Genomic DNA, 23465 nt, shown 5'->3' on the forward strand with positions numbered 1-23465 from the left:
ATACTTCCACCTAAATTTGAAATTTTTTCCCAGACTTCTTTCTACAAAGAAATCAATATTAGCCTTTAGAATTGAAGGACCTCTGTGACAGAGATAAGTGATCAGAGGAACCTGTTTTTAACTGAAACACTTTCAAGAAAAACTAGAGGAAAATTAGCTACATAATATATCATTGTAAGAGCTAAATGTGCACATGTACCTGGAAATATTTAGAGCACATCTTTACCAGAAGTTAAAGGTAAATGATCATATTAACCATTAAGTAATACTTTCACTGACAAAATTAGAACGTTCAGACTTCAGAAAAGTCAAAGTGGAGAGTCAAGCAAAAAAGCAATTAGATAAAGTTTCAAGCAAGTCCCTAAATCCCAAGAAACTATTCTAGTACAGTTTCCATCTAAGAATTTTTTTCAGTTAAAATATAATAACTGCCTGTCCTTAGAATGTTACAAAATGAGAGCAATAACTTCTTAGACCGGATTCAGGTTGTAAAATCTCTGCTTTTGGGATTGAGTTTAAAGTTAAGGGCAAAACTACAGAAAACATATAGAAAATGTGCAGATTCAGCCCAGCCTTCTGTTTTGTTTATTAAGTGAAAATCTGGTTTCTTCTGCTCACTTATATGTGGCCTGGTATTACTTAGTCAGAATGTCTATGAATAAAATCTAGAATTTAGGCAGGTAAATTAAATGAAAACCCTAAGGGAGATACACTCTGTTACTAGCTAAATCCCCTTAATTAACTTTCTCCAGGCCCAGTCCTTTCCTGCCTCCAAAATCTCCTCTTATTTTCATTTTAAAATATATAAGGACTTCTTATTTCCACGGACACAGTGTGTAATATCATGCATTAACTGGGACCCAGAGAGAATATTCATAGATCAGGAAATGGACTTTACTTCCTGCTAAACTCCGGCCCTTACAAGTGTTCTGAGGGCACTCGGACTCAGCTGAGGTCAGTCACCCAAACCCCTGAATGTGAACTTAGTATGGGTGCACAAATCATTTTATTTATAGAGGCAGGCAGATGTACATAAAATAAAGAGCTCTCGTGATTTCCAAACTACCACCTGGAAAGTCACTTTTGTCCTTAGATGAACTGGTCTGGAAAACCCCCATCTCAGAATGACTAGTTGGTTATGTTGTACTTTAGACTTTTTTAGTCTCTGTCCAATCTTGGCTGAAGAGGATTAGGATGGTTTAGGTAGATCCTGCCAAGTTTGGGGGTAGAGTGTTGTTAGTCCACCAGAACAAGAGAGGATTTTTCTTCAAGTAGCACAGGGAACCAAGAATGGAGCCAATGTTGACTAGAGAGAGCTGAGGTTTGTGCATCAGTAAGTCCACTCTCAAGTACCAAGGTCATGGAACCACAGGGCGTCAACACTAGTGTTACGCAGCCAAGTGCTTCAGGCCAGGCAGGAATGAGACAGCAGTGAAAGCAGACTGCACGTAAGTGAGGAAGAAGGCATGCCCTGGGTGGTTTTCCTGAGCTACTTTGGTGCGTGTGCAGGTTGGCCATCTTTATCTAAGGTGAGTTGCGCTGGCTTAAAAAAAACAAGGCAGACACTATCGGCAGCCATAGAAACTTAAGACCCTTAGTTTCTGAAGTTGACTGGCTATAGTTTCTGACTCCAAGGGAGCTTACAGAACATACTCAGAGGGCCAAAAGTTCATCTCCTATAAAGTGCCAGGATGGAAGCTAAATTCAAACACCTTGATCTCCTTCCTCTGGGTCATATCATTAGTTTTTAGAAGTTGCCTCAGTTTGAAAGAACGAACACGGTAATATCCAAGGCTGTGGACTCTAAGAAACATTTATTCGATCATTCCACAAAATAACTTCAGCAGATGCAAAGGTAAGCCTGGCCACACTGACTTCAGTCAAGACAAAAAGGATTGTTTTTTTCTGACTGACCTGCTAGAAACAATATAGACTTATATACTCCTGATTCAACTCCCTCAAAAGATAGACCTGACACAGCTCAAAACTAAAATGCCCCTTGAAGAGGAATAAGGCAATGATAGTCGCCTAACTTTAAGTTGACAGTCTTTTGAATCATATCGACAATATGTGTTCTAGTTCACATGTTTTCAAACATTTTAAAGCAGCAGAACACTTTGTAAATAAAACCTTACAAGGAACACAAAAACAGAAGGAAATGAAGGTATTTTGATTGAAATATGGTGGAGGGCTCCAAAGACCCATCTCCTTATTTTAGCTTCTTCCAAATATGTCCCCTCTTCCCCCCACACCCTCACGTACATCCTAACACACACATAGAAGGGCCCCCAGATATCCACGCTCAACCATGGGGCTTTCCTGATCTCAGAGTAAAACTCAAATTAGCTGGCACAGTAATTCCATGGGATTGGAGTACATGAAATGATAATGATTTGATTCACGCTTCATCAGCAGACAACCTGTTCACTCAGATGAGATTGTTTCCTTCTGGTCCACAACTCTAGGGATAGCCATTTTGATCAATGAAGGAAACAGTGGCCAAGATCATGTAAAGTTATAACCTAGTTCTCTTAAATCTAACCCTAAGAGGAAACATTATTGACATATTCAAGAGACCAGTACTATTGATCATTCAGCTTTTTCTGGTGGTGATAAAGGCACTGATGTCAAACATGCCCATGAAACTGTAATAAAATGTGGAAAATAATGGCATTTCACTGACTATTTCTACCTATGAGATGAACTTTGGAAGATCAAAAAATCACCATTTTATGACTCTTGAATGTATTTTCTCATTTGACAAGTGTTTGCAATTGATTTGATTGTATGATGATGACCTGTAAGTCAAGGTAGAAGAAGAAGGTGTTAGGAACCTTCGGATGGGTTACATAAGCAACCTTCTGAGGTCTAGGGCTTTCACTGTTCTAGCCATCCTCTCATGGAAAAACCTGCCTGAACTGCCCTGTGAGGGTGTGAGGGACAGGCCACTGCATTCTTGGTTATTAAAGACTATTTGAATATTGATTGGGTATGTGTGGGGGCAGGGGGAGTGGGGAGAAAGCCTGGCAGAAAGGAACATATTGATTAGAGGAAGCTACTTAGACATGTATTCAACTCCTTTCATCAACAAATGGTTTACAAAATTGATTACAATATCTATATAGTATTTAATTGTAGATGTGTTGTAGGATAGGTTCACATATATCTATATCTAAATAAGAAGCTGTATGTTCAGCCACAAGCCCAGTAGCAAGTACAGATTATAGAATGCATGGCATGGCTCAGGGAAAAGCATGCAGAGCTGGATTCTCACTGAGGCCCAGATGGGCTACTTTCACTGCTCATGCAGGCTTGGGACAGTCCTCCCATTAAGCGGCAACCACATCCCATAAAAAAGAGCATGCCGAAAACAGCCATCTAAAGCAAAATGTCTCTCCTGAGAAAGGAGATTTCTACCAGAATTTTTTAAATCTTTTGAATGAGAACTACAAAACTTTATCTCGTTAACTACGTAAATATAACCCGTAAGTGCTCTATATTAGCTTTCTTCTCCATAAACTATCAATCTTGGCCTGTGAATATACTGCTCTAGGAAACTGTGAAGCTCAACAACTCTTCTATTGACCACTGCTGGGGTATATTTTATACAGAAATTATGTCTTCTGCTTCTTCTTTTCACAGTATTTATGGATTAATTACAATAACAGCTCACATTCTTAGCATCAAGTATGTGCCAAGAATCATGCTAAAAACATCATATGCATTAATTCGTATCATTCTCTCAACAGCCCAATGGGGTAGTTCTTATAATAGTCCCTGTATGGAAATAATTTCCCATTTTGTGAATGAGGAAGGTAAAAGGTCAAATAACTTGTCCTTGGTCACATTGCTAATAAGTAGAAGAACCTAAAGATAAACCCACGTGTTTCCAACTTCAGCCTCAAACTCCCAACCTATGGAAAAACTGTCACTGGGTGCAGCTGTATGTTACTATACCAGTCAAGATTCAGTTGCAAAAAACATAACCTACTCTGACTAGTTGAAGCTCTCATTGCAAAGGCTGCATAAACAAATTCTAGATGACTTCCCAGGGACAATTAATAAAGCCACACTGGAGAAGTGAAAACTATGGAACCTACTGCCTCTTCTCAGATCAGGAATCTGCTATGCTAGAATCACACCCTCATTCCCATGATCAGAAACCTGCCTCTACTGCAGCCACCTCCAGGGCCACACCATACCTGCTGCAATTCACACCAAGAAAATGACTGCCCCTCGACACTCTGCCTCTTGACACTCCCAAAGCTAATGATTGAGACTGGAGCCACACGGAGAACCTCCATGACCTACAGTGCTTCCACCAAGTGCAACCTCCACATGCTTCTGTTTTCCAAATGCTGCACAAATGCATCTGATAAAATAAATCTAATACGGCTAAATTAGGGCTCCCTCCTCCCACGAGAGAAATGGAGAATTGTGTTTTAGCTTTTCAGTGTCTGCAGTACAGGAAGGGCACAAGAAGAGGAGGAGGGAAAGGATGTTAAGTTCTAATCCACCATGGCTGCTACAAGTTCCAGGGTTGTCCTGCGGAGGGGTCTTCTGATTAGGGCTGCAAAATTTTGTATGTCTAGGAAAAGGTTCCAGAGTTTTCATCATATTTTCAAAGGGGTCCATGACCCCAAGTGGATCGAATCCAGTGTAACACAGTACCATGCATATGATACCATCTTGAGGATGAGATGAGCATCACGGGTGGAGCTAAAACAGTGCTAAGGACACGAGCTCTCACCTATAGCTTCCTGAGTTCCAATTCTGCTTCTACAACTTAGTAGACATTCAACCTTTAGCATGCTACCTAATTTCTTTGTTCCTCAGTTTCCCCTTCTCTAGAATATGGAAAGTAGTATCGACCTAGTAAAGGTGTTCAGAAGATTAATGAAATAATATGTGTAAAGTACTTAAAAGAATGCCTGGTACTTGGGAAATGCTACCTAAATGTTAGCTATTGTTACTGGAATAATCTTTAGACAAGATAAATTCTAATCTTAAAAGGTTATATAATAGAGTTTCATTCAAGCCTCATGTTTTTAAATTTATTTCCAACTTCATAAAGCTTTTAGAAGAAGTAAGAACTTGATTTCCTGTGACAGCAAACAGAAAGACAAGCACTCATCTTTATGGTGATGACCTGCTTCCACTTAAAGAATACATTAATCTCGTGGCCAATTACTGCCATTGTGCCAAAGCGCAACTGGGCCAAAACCAAATTTGCCAGCTTTAAAAGATGTCCTTCAGGACCCAAATGGATAATATTTTGAAAGTATTATAAATGCTAACTCTTTAATTATTTGGGGGGCAGGGGAATATATTTACAGTTACTTCATCCTGGCAGGCCCAGTCCAACACAATTTACTCACTCAAATATTCCACACAAGTCTTGTTATCTGGGTAAGGTAGGTAACTGATCATTTCAGCTCCCCAAAACCTTGCAGTCCAAGGTCCTATTTTCCATGCTTAAAGGAGCAGGACTTAGGAGTTTCCATGGACCCTGTTCAATCATTTGCACAAATCTAATGAAGCTGACAAAGAAAAGCCTTGGCCCTGCCAGCAGGTCTATGCCGCCTCGGGACAGTAGAGAGACAATGCTCAGTCATGGCAGGAATGGAAATCAGACCTTTTAATTCTGACCAAACATTAACTTCCTCAGTGTCTAACATGTATGTGCCAATCAACTGCAGGAACAATCTACATTTTGGCTATTCATCAGTAACTTAGTATTAAAGTGTTTGATATATGACTCCAATTAGAAGCCTGGTTGACAGAAGATTGTAACACATTAAGAAAAACAATTATGATCAGTGTCAGTCAGCACTTTGGGTTAAATTGGGCTCTCTAATATACTTCTGGTAGGAGTACACCTTTTCTGAGATTGACATGGGTATAGCTAACAAAATCTTTGAAAGTGAATATTCACTGACTCACCAATTCCACTTCTAAAAATTTTTTCAAAAGAAATAATCAGACGACTGCATAAATTATGTGTATGAAGTTCACTTAGGAACTATTTATAATACAAACAATTGAAAAAGAATTCAATGTTCACAACATAAAATTGGTTAAAACAATTACAGGATGGCCTTAGAATGAAATTTTGTGCAGTCATTAAAGGAGAAATTTAGATGTATTTAAGTACTGTCATGAAAAGTTGTCTATGATGTAAGTTTTAAAAAACAGGTGCACAGTATCATCTCATTTGTGTTTGTCTATATTCATATATAATATATATACATATGTGTGAATATATGTATTATACATGTATACATAATTATATAAATATATAATATTTTAGAAAGCAATGCACTGAAAGGTTAACAGTGGTAACTTTTAATTTTTTAGATTATGAGCAACATTTATTATTTATACTATTTTGTATTTTATTAAAAATTATCAGTATTACTTTTTGAATCAGGAAAAAATAAGTTATTAAAAAAATTTAAGCCCCAATGATAGCACTTTTATTTGAGGCTAGTCCAAGATACACACTGTAATTCACACATTCAGGATTACATAGACTATCTAAGCTCTTTCTATATTTTATCAATATAGGAATAAGCAAACTCAAGTACCTTTAAAAGACAGGCAGGCAAAGTATATAATTGAAATAGATAGGATATGAGGCAATAGGGCAGGGAAGTGACCATAATCAACTACAGAGCACATTTCCAGTCCAAAGGCATTCAACTTCAAAAAATTTCTAAGCATTCAAAATATATCTGCAGGCTCAGTTTGAACAGTAATTTGCTAATTAGGACCTGTACAGTGTAAACCTACACACACAGTACATTATGCAACGACACTGAGCATCCCTCCCTCCCCATCTTCTAAAGTTGGTTTAAGTGGTACCTATAAAGGAGACAATTTTTCACATTTGTAAAATTTTCTTTCTAAAATTTAATATAAGGAAAATAGTTTGTCTCTCCTGATAAACTTGTTTGCTCCCTTCTATAACAGAATGAAAACCGTGGATTTAATTAGCTATCCCTTTCGCTTATTTGTTCTTTTAGAAAGCTCAGAAACTTCCTCAGCCTAGGTTTTGTGTTGCAGTTGTCTTTCCCCTCCGTCATTTAGTTCTTATTCACTTGCTTTGATGGCTATAGCATATGTATTAATCTTATATTAGAGTGTACGTATATACACTACTTGAAATATTTTTGAAATTCCGATTAGACAGAGGGAAGTAAAAATAAATTATAACCTGAAAAAAACAACATCGGTATACAATAAAATGATTGTAATGACTTGCACAAATACTTTATAGACTTTGGTATTATCCCCATATACTGGCCAAATTTTAAACTATAAAATATAGGATGCAAATGTAATATGGAAAATTTGGCAGCCGACATGGAAAAAAATCAGGAAAACAACAGGCGAAAGAAAAGCTAAAGGAGGAAGTGGAATGAAAAGGTGTAATAACTGCATTATAGATTATAAATGTGCAGCAACCATCGTGCCAAAACAAGATAAAACAAATAGTGTCTTTCTTAAGAAGCTAGAGTCCCACTACGAGGGACTCACTAGCTCTCTGGGTAAGCGCATCTACACAACCCGCCTTCCACTGCCTTCCCATGTCCCAGGCTGCTCCACCTGCCTCAGGCTGCAACTTTACCACCCAGCTGCCAATAACCTTTTTCGCAAAAACTGGAAATGAGAAGATAAATATTGCTCAAACTTGAAGTTTTTGAAGTAAGATGTTTATTAAAAATTAAAAATTGATGGCAGGTAATTATGAAAATGAAATATGCTAAGATGAGTAATATTAAAATAAATTATTAAATATTTTTAAATAGTATTTTATTTTTACATTTATAAACTGCTCCTTTTCGGGGGAACAGAAATTTCAAGAATCAATGAAATGCTGGAAAATTCTTTAAAGAAAGCTTTTGTGTAAAATCAAGGCATGTGCTAAGTCAAAAGTATAACTTTGATGTTAAAAAGCTAAGCAATATTCTGCTCAACCAGATATACATATAACAGAGCATGAACCAGACTCTTGTTTTAATTATCTCATGAAATAAACTTCAGTTTATAGAAGTAGAAGTAAAACCCAAATACTCCATTATAATCTAGTTACTTATAAGAAATACACATCTTGTTTAACTATTTATCTTAAAGTCTCAATGAAGTGGAATAAAACAAAACATCTCAAGAACTAATTTAATAAGACTAGGGCCTTAAATAATAAATCATCCCCTCTTTTACTTAGATTAATTTGAACATTAAATTAGTGGTTAGTGGTCAGAAAACTTAAGAAAGTAAAAGCTGGATGAGAAAGTAACATGATACCAATGCCTAAATAGAGTTTCATATGAATATTATTCCAAAAACACTCCAGGGTGTAAGCCCAAAAAATTTGAGAAAAATTAATTGTTTAGAGATAATGACAAAGAAGTTTCATATATTTCTTTTTAAAAATACATTTCTTAATGTAAGTAAAGTCTGAGGAACTAACAAATTTATAAAATATTTTTTACCCCAAAACAAGAAAAGCACAATGTAGTGTGACAGTAAACATTTCTGAAAGATTAAAAAAAAAAAAAAAAACCGAATATGGAAAGTGAAGTGCTTTGATGATGTAATATTAATAAATACTAAGATATTTATTAATATTTTAATAAATATTAAAAGTCACAATGCAGACTGACAATCTAAAAACAATTACAAATACAAACATTATCATCATTACCCTAAGATACCAAAGAAAGTGAGATATGATGAAAACATATTTCACTCTCCTAAAACAGTGAAGTGTGGTAGAATCACTGTGTACTATTAAAACAAAAGTCTGCAAGATAGACACATTTACTGTAAATACATGGTGTATATTTACACATAGTATACATAATATACATTTACATTTATAAAATCACCCACTAAAGTGACTTCTTAATGTCCACAATGAATACTAAGAAACTCAGAATGAACAAATCAGTAGCAAATTACAGAGAAAACAATCACGTGATGTCTGCAATCCCATTTAAATAAAACTCCACTACGAAAGAGCCAGAAATGGAGCTGGCAGTGATTTTGAAGCAGCAGCAGCAATCCACAAAGGCTTCTTAATTTTCTTGTCATTTAAGAATTAAGCCACTTCCAGTGCACACAGATCCTACCAGGTGCACTAAATTGATGTCATTATGAGCCATCAGGAAATACCCACCGAGACCTATACCAACACCAAGAAGTTTTGTTAAACAGCTGTGTGTTCTAATTGATTTGTATTATTTAAAATAGGAACGGTTAAAAGTCAGTTATCGGATGTTGTGTAAAAGAGATGCCTAAAGACTCCAGGGAGACTGAGTTCAGAAGAAAGCCAATCACTGGAACTTCACTGGAGCACTTAAGATTATTACTAGAGGAAGCACAATTAAATCATCAGTTTATCAGCCATCATTATAAATCACCAGGCAACATATCAAGCTTCATTATTTAAGAATCCTTAACCAGTGACTTCCTGTATTACTGAGAGTTAAAAGCAATTTATTCACCAAAAGGTACCTAAAGAGTTTTGTTTGTTGTTGTGTTTTGATTTTTTTTCCCTGAGAGATTTATGATGGAACTATAATGAAAACTCACTGAAAGTTATTATCATATTTTTGCATGTTTTAGACATGTACAGTCTTCAAAGTGAAATCAGCGGTATTCGGGATATGCAAAATGTGTACCGCGCAGGCCCTTCCTGCTCCATCCCCTACGAATATTTAACCCAGTTCTCTCACAGTACTTACATGGGACCATATGAAAAAATGTAATCAAAGAGTTTCTCATCCACCCAATGCCATTCATTTACTTGTATTTAGATAGCCTTGCCTAGGCATATGGAATCAAAAAACAAAATTCCTCAGAAGTCTTGATTTCCAAATTCAAAATACACACAGTTCAGGGATTAAAAGAATATATCTGAAAGGAGATATGAGACAGGTTGAGTTTTACATAAAATCTTCTTTTTCTTAGTCTTCCCACCACTTGTCTATAGATGCTATCATTATCTTTAATGAAAAAAAAAATAAGAGAATCTTTATAATTTGCCCAAGGTCATGCAGCTAGTAAGTGGTGATACTCTGAGTCAAATCCACTCTGGCTCCAACATCTTGATGAAGGTTCTGAACAGAAGCAAGACTACTTGGAAAATGGCTGACCCCACATCTCGGGCAGGAATTGCATAACACAAATATACGACTTGTTACATCAAAAAGCAAGACACCAACAAAGCTACTTGAGTTGTATCAAAATAGCTCAGGAACCAACTTCAAGAGACTTTCTCTGGCCAAATAAAAGGCAAATTGAGCATTGATAAAGATAATCACTACAATAAATTGAAATGTTTGTAACATTTATATCCATGAGTTCATAAAGATACATAAAAAACTTTCTTGATCACTTTTTGGAGGATGCTAGAGAATCAGCTTATCTCGAAAGTTAGAGTCAAGTATTCATCCCTTTTTCGATACAAAGCATACCTAAGGTAACTAAACTGGCGAGGGAAACTGTCATTAAAGAAATAGTCCAACTAATAAATAATGAATAAAAGAATTAGAACATCGACATTTTGCAACCTCAAATGAACTAATAAATCTAGGCAATAATGAGTGGCTGCTAACATCACACACATACAAAAAAAGATTAATAACCAGACTTCATGTTCCTCCAGATGGAAGTATCCAGAACCTATGAAGTGTTATTGCTCAAAAAGCCAAATCTGAATTTGATCAAATCTCAAGATCTAACTGCCAGTTTTTAGAAGAAACGGAGAAACACTAAATAACACAACGGAGATACAATTAGGAAAAAAAAATCCATACTGCTAATACTATAGGACAAACTTGTTTCTTCAACAAAAAACTGTAAGGAAAAAACAGAGGGAAGAATGAGACTCTTAGATTCAATGTCTTAAGAGATGTTAACCATTTTAACGTATAAAGTTTATTGGATACTGTTAAAAAAATGAAACAATTGGAGAAATTTAAGCATCAATTGTTTATCTTAAAATATTAAGAAACTTATAATTTTAGTTGTGATAATAGAATTGTGGTTATGTTTTTTAAGAGTCATTATTTTTAAATTAAACTTTTTGTGATAACTGTAGATTCACATGCCATTTTAAGAAGTGATACAGAAATCCTTTATACCTTTCACCCAGTTCCCCTAGTGCTAACATCTTGCAAAACTATACTATACTATCAAAACCAAGATACTGACGTTGACACACTCAGATACATGTTGCCTTTTCTGGCCAAACCCACTTCCCTCCCACCCACAATTCTCTTCCTAACTCCCTGGCAACCGTACGTCTGTTCTCCAATCTATAATTTTGTCATTTCAAAAATATTAGATAAATGGAATCATATGCTGTGCAATCTTTTAGGATTTTTTTTTTTTTTTTGCACTCCGCATAATGATCTGGAGACTCATCTAGGTTGTCGAGTGTATCAATAGTTGGTTCCTTTGCATTGTTGAGTAATCTTACACGGCAGGATATACAACAGTTTGTTTAACATCCACATTCACAAGGACACCTGGGTTGTTTCCATGGGCTACTTTGAATAAAGCTGCTATAAACATTTGTGTAGAGTCCTTATCTTTTAAAAATACCTCCTTAAACATTTATGGATGAGATAAAATGATGTCTGCAATTTGCTTCCAAAAAATTCCAGATTAAATGAAATACCAGAAAAATAAGATCAGCCATGAGTTTATAAGTACATTATACTATTTCTATTCTTGTATATGTTTATAAAAAGACAGTAAGAAAAAATTACTCATCTGACCACTATATACCACATACATAAACATACACAGCTTCAATTAAAATTAAGAGTATTCTTTTTTATCTAATAATTTTAGCTGGTACCAAGATCCCTTACCTAAAACAGAGCCCACACTTTCCAGCAATCATTACTGTATATTCACTCTACCAATTTAGGCAGATCCAGCCTAGGCATCTGATAACTTTTTTTTCGGAAGTTCTTTATTAGGCTGCAAGGTTGAGATAATAGGTAGCCTGTAATGTTGGACAAAAGCAGGTAAGTAATCACCATAATCAAATGTATGAGATTCATGAGTGGTTTGCCTTCAAAAGAGAGGGCTCGTGTCTGACATGAGCAGGTCCTTATCATCAAGACAAATGTTGAGAGAACAGAAGTGTGATTACTAAAGATGAAGAGCAACAAACTATATAAGCACAATCAAGCCTGAAAATGAACTGAAATGCATTTTATATTATGCAAAGACTGCTTGTGTTTTTAAGCCACTCTAAAGGACAGGATATTATTATCCCGTTCAGTCTGCGCGCTAATGGTTCTTTAGTATAATTCTGTAAAAGAGTGTCTCCTGTTTGGTGCCACCGATATTCTATCAGCTCATTCTCCCCTCGTGGCTGTAGCACAACCTCCCCTTCACCCCACAATTTTTTTGTCACATGGGGCCTTACAAAAGTGAAGACCCACCCTCTCGAAGATCTATCTCCAGTAAAGAAGAGCACAGAAATACCAACTCATTAACTAACCTGAGATTAGAAGCCAAGACCTCCAAAGGAAATATCCATGATGACTTTCAAATGTCAGACAAATAGTGCAATGGCAACCAAAGAGTTTCTCTCGCTAGGTCTTTAGTGCCCGTACATGCACTGTGATGAGCTATTCTAAAGCTTAAATAAAGTTTGTTATCTGTCCTAATAAGATGAATTCCAAAGGAATATCTAAATGTTATAATTGTGTTACAGTATCAAACATCTCTCCTATCAAGTAGGCCCACACTTGGTATTAGCTAGTAACACTTACTATGATAGGATTTGATCCTTCTTATTATGCTATGTGATAGGCAGGAAAAAATGTTCCACTAATAAACTATCTATATGACACTAAAATGCTTATAAGATATTAATCAATTCCATTAAAAACAGTTAAGGTATAGATTGGTTCATTTGGTTGGTTTAGCAACTTAGGGGTTTTCTATTAATGGAAAAAGATCTATTTGTAATGTCATACTAGAGAACTAAGAAAATACAGTTGAGTTCAAAAATCTTGTTCATAGGACTTGTCAGAACAGAGAAATGTAGAATTAAAACCCAAAAGGACACAGACCACCAGGAATTGTGTAATAGGCTCGCATTGAGGACATAATAACAGGACTGCTAGAGACAGAAAAGGGAAATGGATAAGAATTGAGCTCAGAAACATAGTGGAAAACCTAACTGAGAAGAAGCTGAGATAAAAGACACTAAAGTTATACACATATATAGTTTTGGATGTTCTCTTCCTTTATTCTTTGCTATCTTCCTTTACTCTTATAACCAAACATTTTCTGGGTCCTGTGGATTCTGATACCACCATATAAGTTTTTGGATGGTTTGTGGTCACTGGCAAGACATTGGAAGTTGAAACTCTTAGCACTCACCTTGACATACTTGAAGGTTAGTTTAAAATACTTTGCATAAAATTAAATGCTCTTGCCAAAAATTTTTACAGCTGATTTGCTTATATATCTCATTATCCTTTATCGTTGTAACCACCCATGCCTGTTCTACAGAACTAGGATTTCAGAAGGGGCCATTCTTGTGAGCTGATGGGGTTTCAGAGGAAGGAACATAGGAGAGAATAAGAGAAAGAAATATAAAGATAAAACAGAGGCAACAGGGAAGGCATTAAACCTGGAAAGAATTCCAAGAACACACTGCACAAGATGGGTTCAGGTCATTAATGGCTATGTTTGGCAGGAGCTGAGACTATATAGAATGGAATAGAAGATAAGCTTGAAAGGGCAGGCTGGAATGGAGGGTATATACGTCATCTTGCTGCTGCCCAAGATGAGCCTCATATGTATGTTCCCCTAATAAAATGTGGATGTAATGAACAAAAGAGGAAAGGAAGGGAGGGAGGGAGGGAGGGAGGGAGGAAGGAAGGAAGGAAGGAAGAAGGAAGGAAGGAAGGAAGGAAGGAAGGAAGGAAGGAAGGAAGGAAGGAAGGAAGGAAGGAAGGAAGGAAGGAAGGAAGAAAAAGAAAGGGTAGGTTGGAGCCAGGGAGTGGTAGCCACCTAAGCCCAGGTGAGGGATTTAGACCACATGCCATATGCCCTTGGGGAGCTACTGCAGCTTTGCACGTGGCTAGGAGAAATGTGGGAGTTGTAAAGAAGATATGACTAATGGTAAGAAGGGAGGAAGGGAGCAGAAAACCAGAGGTAGGAGGCTTTACTAATTGTTCCAGGTGAGGCTATAGGGCTTGCTCTAGGAGGGTCAAAGTGGGAAGGAAAAGGAAAAAATTAATTTGAGGGGCAGTGTGAAAGATACATATGCTTACACCTAGTTTCGTCCTCAATTAAAACCTAGAAAATGGTCATTTGCAATCATTGTCAAAGAACTACTTATGAAATGCTAAGGATTCTTATGTTGATTGGGAAGTAAACTGTCATTATTATGATCAAAGACATAAGAGGGCATGAAAATTCTAATCGTTGATAAAGTCATTTTACAAGAATCTTTGATTAAGCTTAACAGAGCCTTGGAAAAATAAGATTTTGATATAAGTAAAAATTACATTTAAGGAGACCATGATTGGTTGCAAGGTGATGAGTACTTTTAAATTTCTAAAAAATTAACTGCTGATTTTAGCAAGGCAGTAATAATGACTTATATGACTGACAGGCCTATTTTCTCTACTTTTGCAAATCTACTTATATTTACTTTCACAGATCTATTTTTCTCTACTTTCTCAGATCACTATTGCAAACCTACTATTAATCAACAGTTAATTTTTTTTTACAAATGTACCTATGAATGAAACTTTGAAACATTACAGGTGATACGGGCTAAATCATCTATTTTTTTAGTGTATATGATAACTTTGTTTCTATTCTCACTTAGTACATTTTTATTGGGCCTCACTACATTGTAAGTATTGTACTGGTGCCGGGTATTCAATGAACAGTATAACAAACATGGTATGTCCTCATGAGAGCACACAGCATAATGGAAGAGAGACACAGTAATTTTAAAAAATCCAAACATGTAATTAAAATGTAATAAACACCATGAAAAAAAAATTACAGTGTGCTATGAGAGTGGATAACAGGGAGGCTAAACCAAACCTGGGTCTGGGAAGGTTTTTTAAAGAAAAACGTCTTTGAGTTGAAATCTGTAAGTATATAAATGAGTGAAATAAGAAAAACAGAAGAAGAGAGAAAACGAGATTTTAAAAAATGAGCATAAGGAAAGGAGTGTATAAAATAAAATGAAAATATTCGCTAACCTGTTGGGTGATAGCGTCCCATGGACCCTGCTGCAGCCGCGTCTTATAGCACTCGTGCACTCCTTCCCAAATGTCCTTCAGAGATAAAGGTCTTCCATCTGTTAAAATGTAAGGTGAAGATTGTCAGTAATCCGTGTGACATAATGGTGTTTGGTGTCTACCTAGAACTATCAGAAGAATATGATGATTTTTTTCATAAACTTACTAATACACATACTATTCATATATCAAAAAGAGTGCTATATGAACTACTATTTTCTTCCTGAAGGAAATTTAAACATTGGAGCTTCTCTCCTTTATATACATCTAGCAGTTAAATTATCTGTTCATTCAATGCCTCTATGAATACATAATAAATAAATAAATAAATGTGTTTGAGAGAGAATAGATACAAGCATAGGCAAAAGACTAGCTAGACAGATGCCCATATTAACAAGGTGCATCATGGATATCTCTGAAGTCTTAATACTTCCTGGAGTCCTTAAAATCAGAGACCATACACATACTTCTTTCACTCTCATTGACTGAGTATCTGTAATGTTTAAATCACTGTTAGATATAATAGGGAACAGAGAGAAGGAAAACAATTTCTCTTAGTAAGGAGCCTAACCATCTACCAGGAGAAATATGAGAAGTATATCAACAGTACAGTATATCAACAAATATTAAAATACTGGGTAGAAAGAAAGTGGTCGCTGCCAGAGGAAAACTGCAGTTCTCTGCCAGTCCAGATGAGGGAGACATAAACAGCCAGTTGTGTCCGGTGGAGAACGGGATGTTAGGGGTGGAGGGACGTGAGAAGGGATTGTCCTAAAGAGATTAGCAAAAACTCTAGTGAACAATAATTCTCCTTTTCTTTGTTTAAACAGCTTCGATTATTCTTAACCACTCAAATAATCTATTTTATGAAGACCACTATGGCAGAAGATAAGTAAAGTGGAAAAAAAGATATCTAAGTTCAGAAAAGAAAGCAGAAAGAGAGAGATACCTAGCAACTTTTAAACCATACACTACAAGAAAAAAAAGTGGTCTAACTGCTGGAATTTAGTGCTACTTGGTCCATTCCGAGCTATCATGTCCGCAAGAATTGCGGGTGTGCTGTTTCCCTTTGCAAGTAGACAATATAATGTAAAAAAAAAAAATCATCAGTATATTAAATCACTAAATACGAAGAAATATTTGGTCATCAAATGCAACAAAACTTGGGGAAATAACCTACTCAAACCCCTCCCCCCAAAACCAAAATGCACTGTATTCAAACTTATAGAGTATGAGCAGAGATGGGGGGCTGGTAGGAAAAGGAGCACTAGATTATAAGATTGTAATAGATTCAATATTATAAGTGCTAAATAAATATTAGGAGTCTCCTCCCAGCGCCCATTGCACTATTCCAGTAATGCTCATACCTCAAAGCAAAAACATTCATTTATAGACCGTTACTTCTTAGAATTTTCTCATGTTTCTTTACCATGCACATTGTGTTTGATATAGTAATATACTATTACCACAGGCAGAGCATTTCTCATATTTGACCTGAAAAGTTGAACTTTTCCTCAACCTTTATTTTCAATAAATAGCAATAGAATATTTTGATACATTTTCAGTAAGTATCTTCATCTTGGCATTTATCTGGCGGCAGGAGACCATTATCTTGTGATAAATAGTTTTATTCCATTGACATTTCCATGTCTGTAAAATGAACAAGATTTATTCATCCAATTAACATTTGAATGTCATGTTTAGCTACAAGTTAAAAACAAGCTGCCTTCAGTATCTGTGGTATATTGTTTTCTGAACACATTTACAGAGTAGAGCCAAACTTTGCCCTTAAGCACTACATATCTTCAAAATATGCATATGCACACATGTATGTGTGTGTGTGTATTGGTGCCAGAAAAGGAGAATAGGATCTTAAGTACTTCAGTGTCAAATAGCAAACTAATAATTAAATCATAAAAAGATGAAATGCTTTTAAAATAATTTTCAGTTGTCAAAGTTAGAAGAAATCAAGTTGTAAAAAAATACTAGAGCTAGTATAATATCTAACTTTATAAATAAGGCAACCAAGGTCTTATGAAATATATATCTGCCAGAAAGTCTCAGGACTCACAATTCAGTGCTCTTCCTACTAGTCCATGCTGTCTTTCAAGCCAGAGACTGTGTCTATCCCTTCACCACTATAGTCCCACCGCGTAGTCCTCGGCCTCACTCACATGCTGCAAATGCTTTATAAATATTTACAGAGTAATGATGGATAAAAGAATGCCTTTCTAAAATTTACTTCCTCTACAACAGGGGAAGGCTTTGCAGACCTAGAGAAGAATGCTGAGTTTAATATCTGATAATCAGTAATGATTTTAATTTTATTCCTGAAAATATTTCAGTCAACCATTTACTCCATCTTTAGATATTACCACTGTCAAAAACCTGCATACTCTGTGGGAAACATTCATACAAAACGTAATAATCAGCTGCATGGCAACAATGTGGAGAGACCCAGAACAAATGTGATAGATCATTAGATTTGATGCTAGAATTGAGGGTATGTGCCATAAATTGTCAAACAACATCAAATTTAGAGAAAAAAGATTTAATGTCTTCAAATAGAATAATTAAAAAATATCTGGTCAACTTAGAATAACGATCACAAGAAGTTAAAAACAAATTCAAAACATAAAAAGAGGCATGACACTCCTATATGCATGTTTATAAGAGTGCTACCATTTATTATAAAGAGAAGAGTGTATTTTAAGTGAATGGATGTGAGTTTATTCTCTAATGCACTTAGAGAACTGTTTAAAACACATGTATTAACGATAGTTAAACAAGTGCTTGTGAAACCTACCTTGACAAGAGTGTCAGTCTCTCCAGTTTCTGCTGACCATTTACACTACAGAAGATCTGGTAATATAGCTTTGACTCTCACATATAGATACGATAATAATGATTTACTAATGTATTATGTGGGTTCTTTTCCCAAGCCTTAATCATTGGTTTGCCTAGCCATAGTTCACACCTTCATGATCAAAGACTTAACGAAAGTTAGTTCCGTGTTCTTTTAGACAAAAGAAAAAAAAATGACCTAATCAACAACATCTTCATCTGTGCCATACACTATCAACACTATTGACACCTAAAATATGTTCAAATATGATTGTGACTAATTATTCCAAAAACAAAAAGGAGCTTTCAAAAATCCCACTGAAATTATTGAACTGAGACAAAAGGAGCTTTCAAAAATCCCACTGAAATTATTGAACTGAAATTATAGAACGACATCACAAAAAACAGAGCTTATATATGGCAGACACTTGAACAATTTTGTAATTTTGTGTATATTTATTTTTGAAAACTGAAGACCCAAACTCTAGCTTAAAATTAAAAGATGGGCATCAACAAATATTTGGTTAAGTTCATGTAACACACGATGTGCCTTCATGTTCAGTTTAAGGTATCTTCAGTCAGAAACTTCAAGCTCTGTTAAGAGAGTCAATTTTTTTGTCTGCCCTCACTCAGAGGAGACATAAGCGTACTCAATCAACAACTCTCTGGTTTTGGACCCTAGAGATTCAATAGCACCAATGTGAACATGCTTAGAAATCTCATTAGTCACACTGAGGCTGAGAAGCTCAGTAAAATCCCTTGCATACTTGAAAAAGTAAAGTAGAAGCCGAAACAATTTCCGCAGCAACCCACAAAGTGATCATGGCCAATTAAGGTCAATTATTTAACAACAAGTGTTTATCGAATACCTACTATGTGTCTCTATCACCTGAATTGATAACATACATTTGAAGTAAAGGAATATTCTGCCAGCAACCTAAAATGTTACTGACAAAAAAAAGAGACATTGGATGAAAAATAGAATAATTAAAAAGTACAATCTTTAGCAACTGCCAGTAGCATTTAACATTTTCATATAAAATCTCTCAATTGAATAATTACTTACATGTCAAGGAATCTATATATTACTCAAAATATGCAGCTTTCTAAATTAAATTTCTCAGGGCTATTACTTTTCATGAACCAAATAACAGTGTGAGATATTTCACTAGCACTACCTAACTCTAGTGCAAACACACTGAAGTCACCTTTATCCTATTGTGCATAGTTTCACTAAAATTTTGTAACTCCTAAAATGAAGATTACAGGAAGTATAAATTATTTAGAGTAAGTTTAAGAATAATGTTCTGAATGTGGTCACCAAGAAGAAAAAGGAAAGAGTGGATTTTTCAAAATGAAATATGTCATTATTCAACATGTCTTCAAGAGAGCTCAAAAGATATAAAAATTCATGTCATACTCCACAGTAAGGCAGAGCTGATGCTCCACCAAACGGGAAAATTCATTTTTGTTTCAGTGAGAAAATTACATTATGATATGAAATGAGTGTTAATTGTTCGTGTGCATTCACATCAGCTAGCATGCTGGCTAATTCTGCAATTTTTATTTATCCCTACATAAATTTTTAGCATTTTGTATCTCTCTTAAGCTCAGGAAATCTGAATGAAAATTCCCCAAATACAGATTCTTTTTCCTAACGTATGACATTAATTAATTAACTCATATGTTCTTTAAGTTTTAGTTGTTATTTGAATGACAGCATCATGCAGTAAAAAACAGGCTATGGAGTTTGAGCCTCAACTCCTTAGTTTTCTATGTACCTTTGAATAAATCATTTAACTCCTCTGCACATTCAGTTTTCATACCTGTGCATGTGGATAATGACAGTTCCTACCTCGCAATGTTATTGTGAGGATCAAGATATATAACTCAGCTAGCATTGTTGAAAGGTACTATGTGTCAAGCCACATTCCATATATTAGCTCACAATCTTCAAAACTCTATGAAGTTGGTATTCTTATTAACTCGATTTTTTTTTTTCCACATGATGAAAGAAAGGAAACAAGAGGTTCAGTATTTTCCCCAAGGTCATACAGTTAGTTAAGTAGCAGAGCTAAAAATCAGAACCAAAGCTTTCTAGCTCCGGATCCTGCACTTCCGCCACTACGCTGTACACCTCTGCATCCAGGAGCTCTTTGTAAACTATGAAGTGACTCACACATGTTAGTTGTATTGTTGTTGTTTTTGTTGTTGTTGCCACTAGTAATCTCCACTAACACTGCCTAACTTAGGAGCAACTGGAATTTCGCCTTTCCTGATTTTCTTACTAGGCCCGGCTTGCCCTTTTCCTCATCACTGCAAGGACAAATCCCAAGTCCAGCATGATCTCTCGTGGTTCCTCCGGCTCAAGGTAATAACCTCTGCCCTCTGAGCCCTAGCAGCAACTTTTTTACCCAGCTTTATTCAGATATAATGAACATATAACATTGTGTAAGTTTAAAGTGTACAATACGATAATCTGATATACATATATATTGGGAAGTGGTGACCACAATAAGGTTAGTTAACACAGCTACCACCTCACATAGTTACCCTTTGTGTGTGTGTGGTGAGACATTTAAAATCTCTCTTAGGAACTCTGAAGTATATACAATACAGTATTGTTAACTGTAGTCACCATCCTGTATATTAGATCCAGAATTTATTAATCTTAAAACTAAAAATTTGTGCCCTTTAACAAACATGTCCCCGTTTCCTCCACCCCCCAGCCCCTGGCAAACACCAGTTTATGCTCTGCCTAGTAGCAATGTTTACCTTTTTACAGTCCTTACATATTGTACTTGTAACCGTGAATTTAAGACTTGGTTTATTTGCCTCGCTACCCTGTAAGCTCCTTGAGAGCATCATCCATCTCTGATTTCCTTTATTCATCTCTGCATCCTAGAAACATATTCATGCCTTGTGTATAAATACTTCCCAGTAGTTGGATAGATGAACACTCAATATGAGCAATTAGCACAATTATTACTAAGAATAAAGACTGAACAATCATGGTAAAAAATTCATTGGTCAAATGTTTCACAGGTATATTTTAAAACCTCATACTTATATATAAATCAATAGTATTAAGTAGATTTAGATATTGTGGATATGTTATTTTTCGGTACCCAAACATATTTTCAATTTGAGAGAGAAAGTCCAAAATAAGTGGAAAGCGGGGTCTCATTTCACACCACTAAGGCCCAAGGGAGGCACTCTCTCATCTTGTCATTCTCCTGCCTTTGGTTGACTCTATGATCTACTTTTCCAACAAGTTCTTTTCTGCTTATCATGGTCAATTTCAATTATTTGCAACCAAGTATATCTAACTAATACAGCCCGAATAAATTGTTTAAAAGTCTTGCTTAATAATTATCTATTTTTGAAATTACAAGCTCAAAAATTTTAAATGTTATATATTTATCTAGTAATTTTGAGTAGAAAATAAATGTAAAATGTCTTTTAATTACATGAGAAAGCTTATGTATGTTACAATACATTTTTATGAGAAATATGCCCAACAAATAGCAAAAAGAGAAGTAGTTTTGACTCACTTTAAACTGTCCACGCAGTGTTAAGAAACTTATAATAATGCAAGTAATGCTCTAACCTTTCATTTAAATTAAGTTAAACACTTAACCTAGCAGAAGTGCATACAAGACATTCTTGAAGAATCCCTTAGTCATAAAATGTCCCCTTGGAAGCAATATTAGGTCCACAAGATCGCCTGAGACATTAACCTTAAGACACCACTATTTATGAGAACTCTGAGGACCATACCTCTAGATGAATATCAACATTGGGCCTGCCGGTTCTAAAGCAGACAACACTCTACTTTCAGTCCTACCCAAGGTATGCTGAGGTTTTGATTCCAACTTCTTGTCTGATATCCCTGTACTCAGCATTTGGGATTTCTGGCTCTCTTAAAATCTCCTTACTCCCAGAACATGGACCTACTATGCTTGTAGCAGCACCTTGACGAACTTTATTCCACCATTTGACTTGGTCTCCTTCCCACGAAGAATGAAGTCTTTACCTTTTCACCATAGCACCTAGTATATGGACTTGAAGAACTCTGATTTTAAAGAGGAAAAAAGCAATACACTGATTTCGAGCTGTGCAGTGGTTTTTTTCAGCATATTGTAAAAATAGGCTAATGAGTTTTTCGCTATACACACAGTAGGCATTCATGTATATTTTAATAGATGTTCAAACAGGGCTGGTTTGCCAAGAGTAAGCAAAGAAACGTTTTTTTTTCCTTTCGGACTATATCACAGACATCCACATGCACAGCAAAGCTAAGCTATAGTCTCTTGAAGTAAGAAAATAAATTATCTGCCTTTACTGGCTTCTCAATCCACTTAAAATCTGTTGCTTTCCGTATATATACGGTGTTTTGTACTAATACAGGTTAGAATAAACTTTTGACTACTTAGTGTCTTGTGGTTTTAGATCACATTTTTCTAACACTTTTTCTTTAATACACTTTTAAATCAAGGCTTGATTTATCAATAAGACTCTTTTCCCATCGCATGTTCTAACCTAGCATCCTACATCTACCCTAATGTTTCAAACATTTACATGGTTCAATGAATAATCCTCATTAAATTTCCTCTATTATTTGGACTTTTCAGTTTGAATATCTTTGTATTAGTTAAATAATTTTTCATTATTTTTCTTAATAACTTTCACTGTTTGCTCTTCAAATTTCATTTCAATCCCTAGAATCTCTTTTTAATCTCCCAAAATTCATGTTCCATTTCATTATTATGACTTTGGCTAGATTTATTGTTTACATAAATAAAAGTGGCATATATGAACTTTCTTAAAGAATCTCTACAATCAAATAAGACTCTAAATTAAATTATCTGTCAAACCATTTTCTATTTCCTGCTTATTATAATTAACTAGAATCATTTTCGCCTCAGTCTTTAAGTATCTCTCTAACCCACTCTTTTTTCCTGTTCAACAAACTGCTTTAACTATCACTCTACTGGCAATTTTTCCCTAAAAAGATGTTTTCCCATCTCATTTTCTCTAAGAGGTTACTATTAAATATTTTTAATAATGCTAACAATACAAAAAAATAGCCAAATTCCTTTTCCTAAAATTTCATTCTTCATAATTTCTTCTCATCCTTCATTTATTCCTCTCTTTTACTCAGTCATAATTTCTGCTCTAGGAAATCCCTCCACTGGTCCCACTCATTTATGCTCATTTTCTTTCACTTTTTCCTTATATCCTTCAATCCCTTTCCATCCATTATCTCTCCCATAATTTGACCTCAAGGTATTTTTTCAAGCTCTTCCTCCACAATTC

The 23465-nt window shown here is 35.4% G+C and overlaps 1 protein-coding gene across 6 annotated transcripts in view; it reads right to left on the reverse strand.

Annotated features, from left to right (window-relative positions):
• ATG10 (autophagy related 10) overlaps nucleotides 1-23465 on the reverse strand; it is a 198814-nt gene that overhangs the window by 50432 nt on the left and 124917 nt on the right. For all 6 annotated transcript variants that reach the window (XM_036225504.1, XM_016123301.2, XM_016123317.2 and 3 more), the window contains exon 5: nucleotides 15264-15361. In XM_036225504.1, the coding sequence (XP_036081397.1) occupies nucleotides 15264-15361 (98 nt within the window). The remainder of the gene's footprint in view (nucleotides 1-15263; nucleotides 15362-23465) is intronic.

The sequence above is a fragment of the Rousettus aegyptiacus genome, unplaced genomic scaffold, assembly GCF_014176215.1.
Source record: "Rousettus aegyptiacus isolate mRouAeg1 unplaced genomic scaffold, mRouAeg1.p scaffold_m13_p_8, whole genome shotgun sequence".
Taxonomy (NCBI): domain Eukaryota; kingdom Metazoa; phylum Chordata; class Mammalia; order Chiroptera; family Pteropodidae; genus Rousettus; species Rousettus aegyptiacus.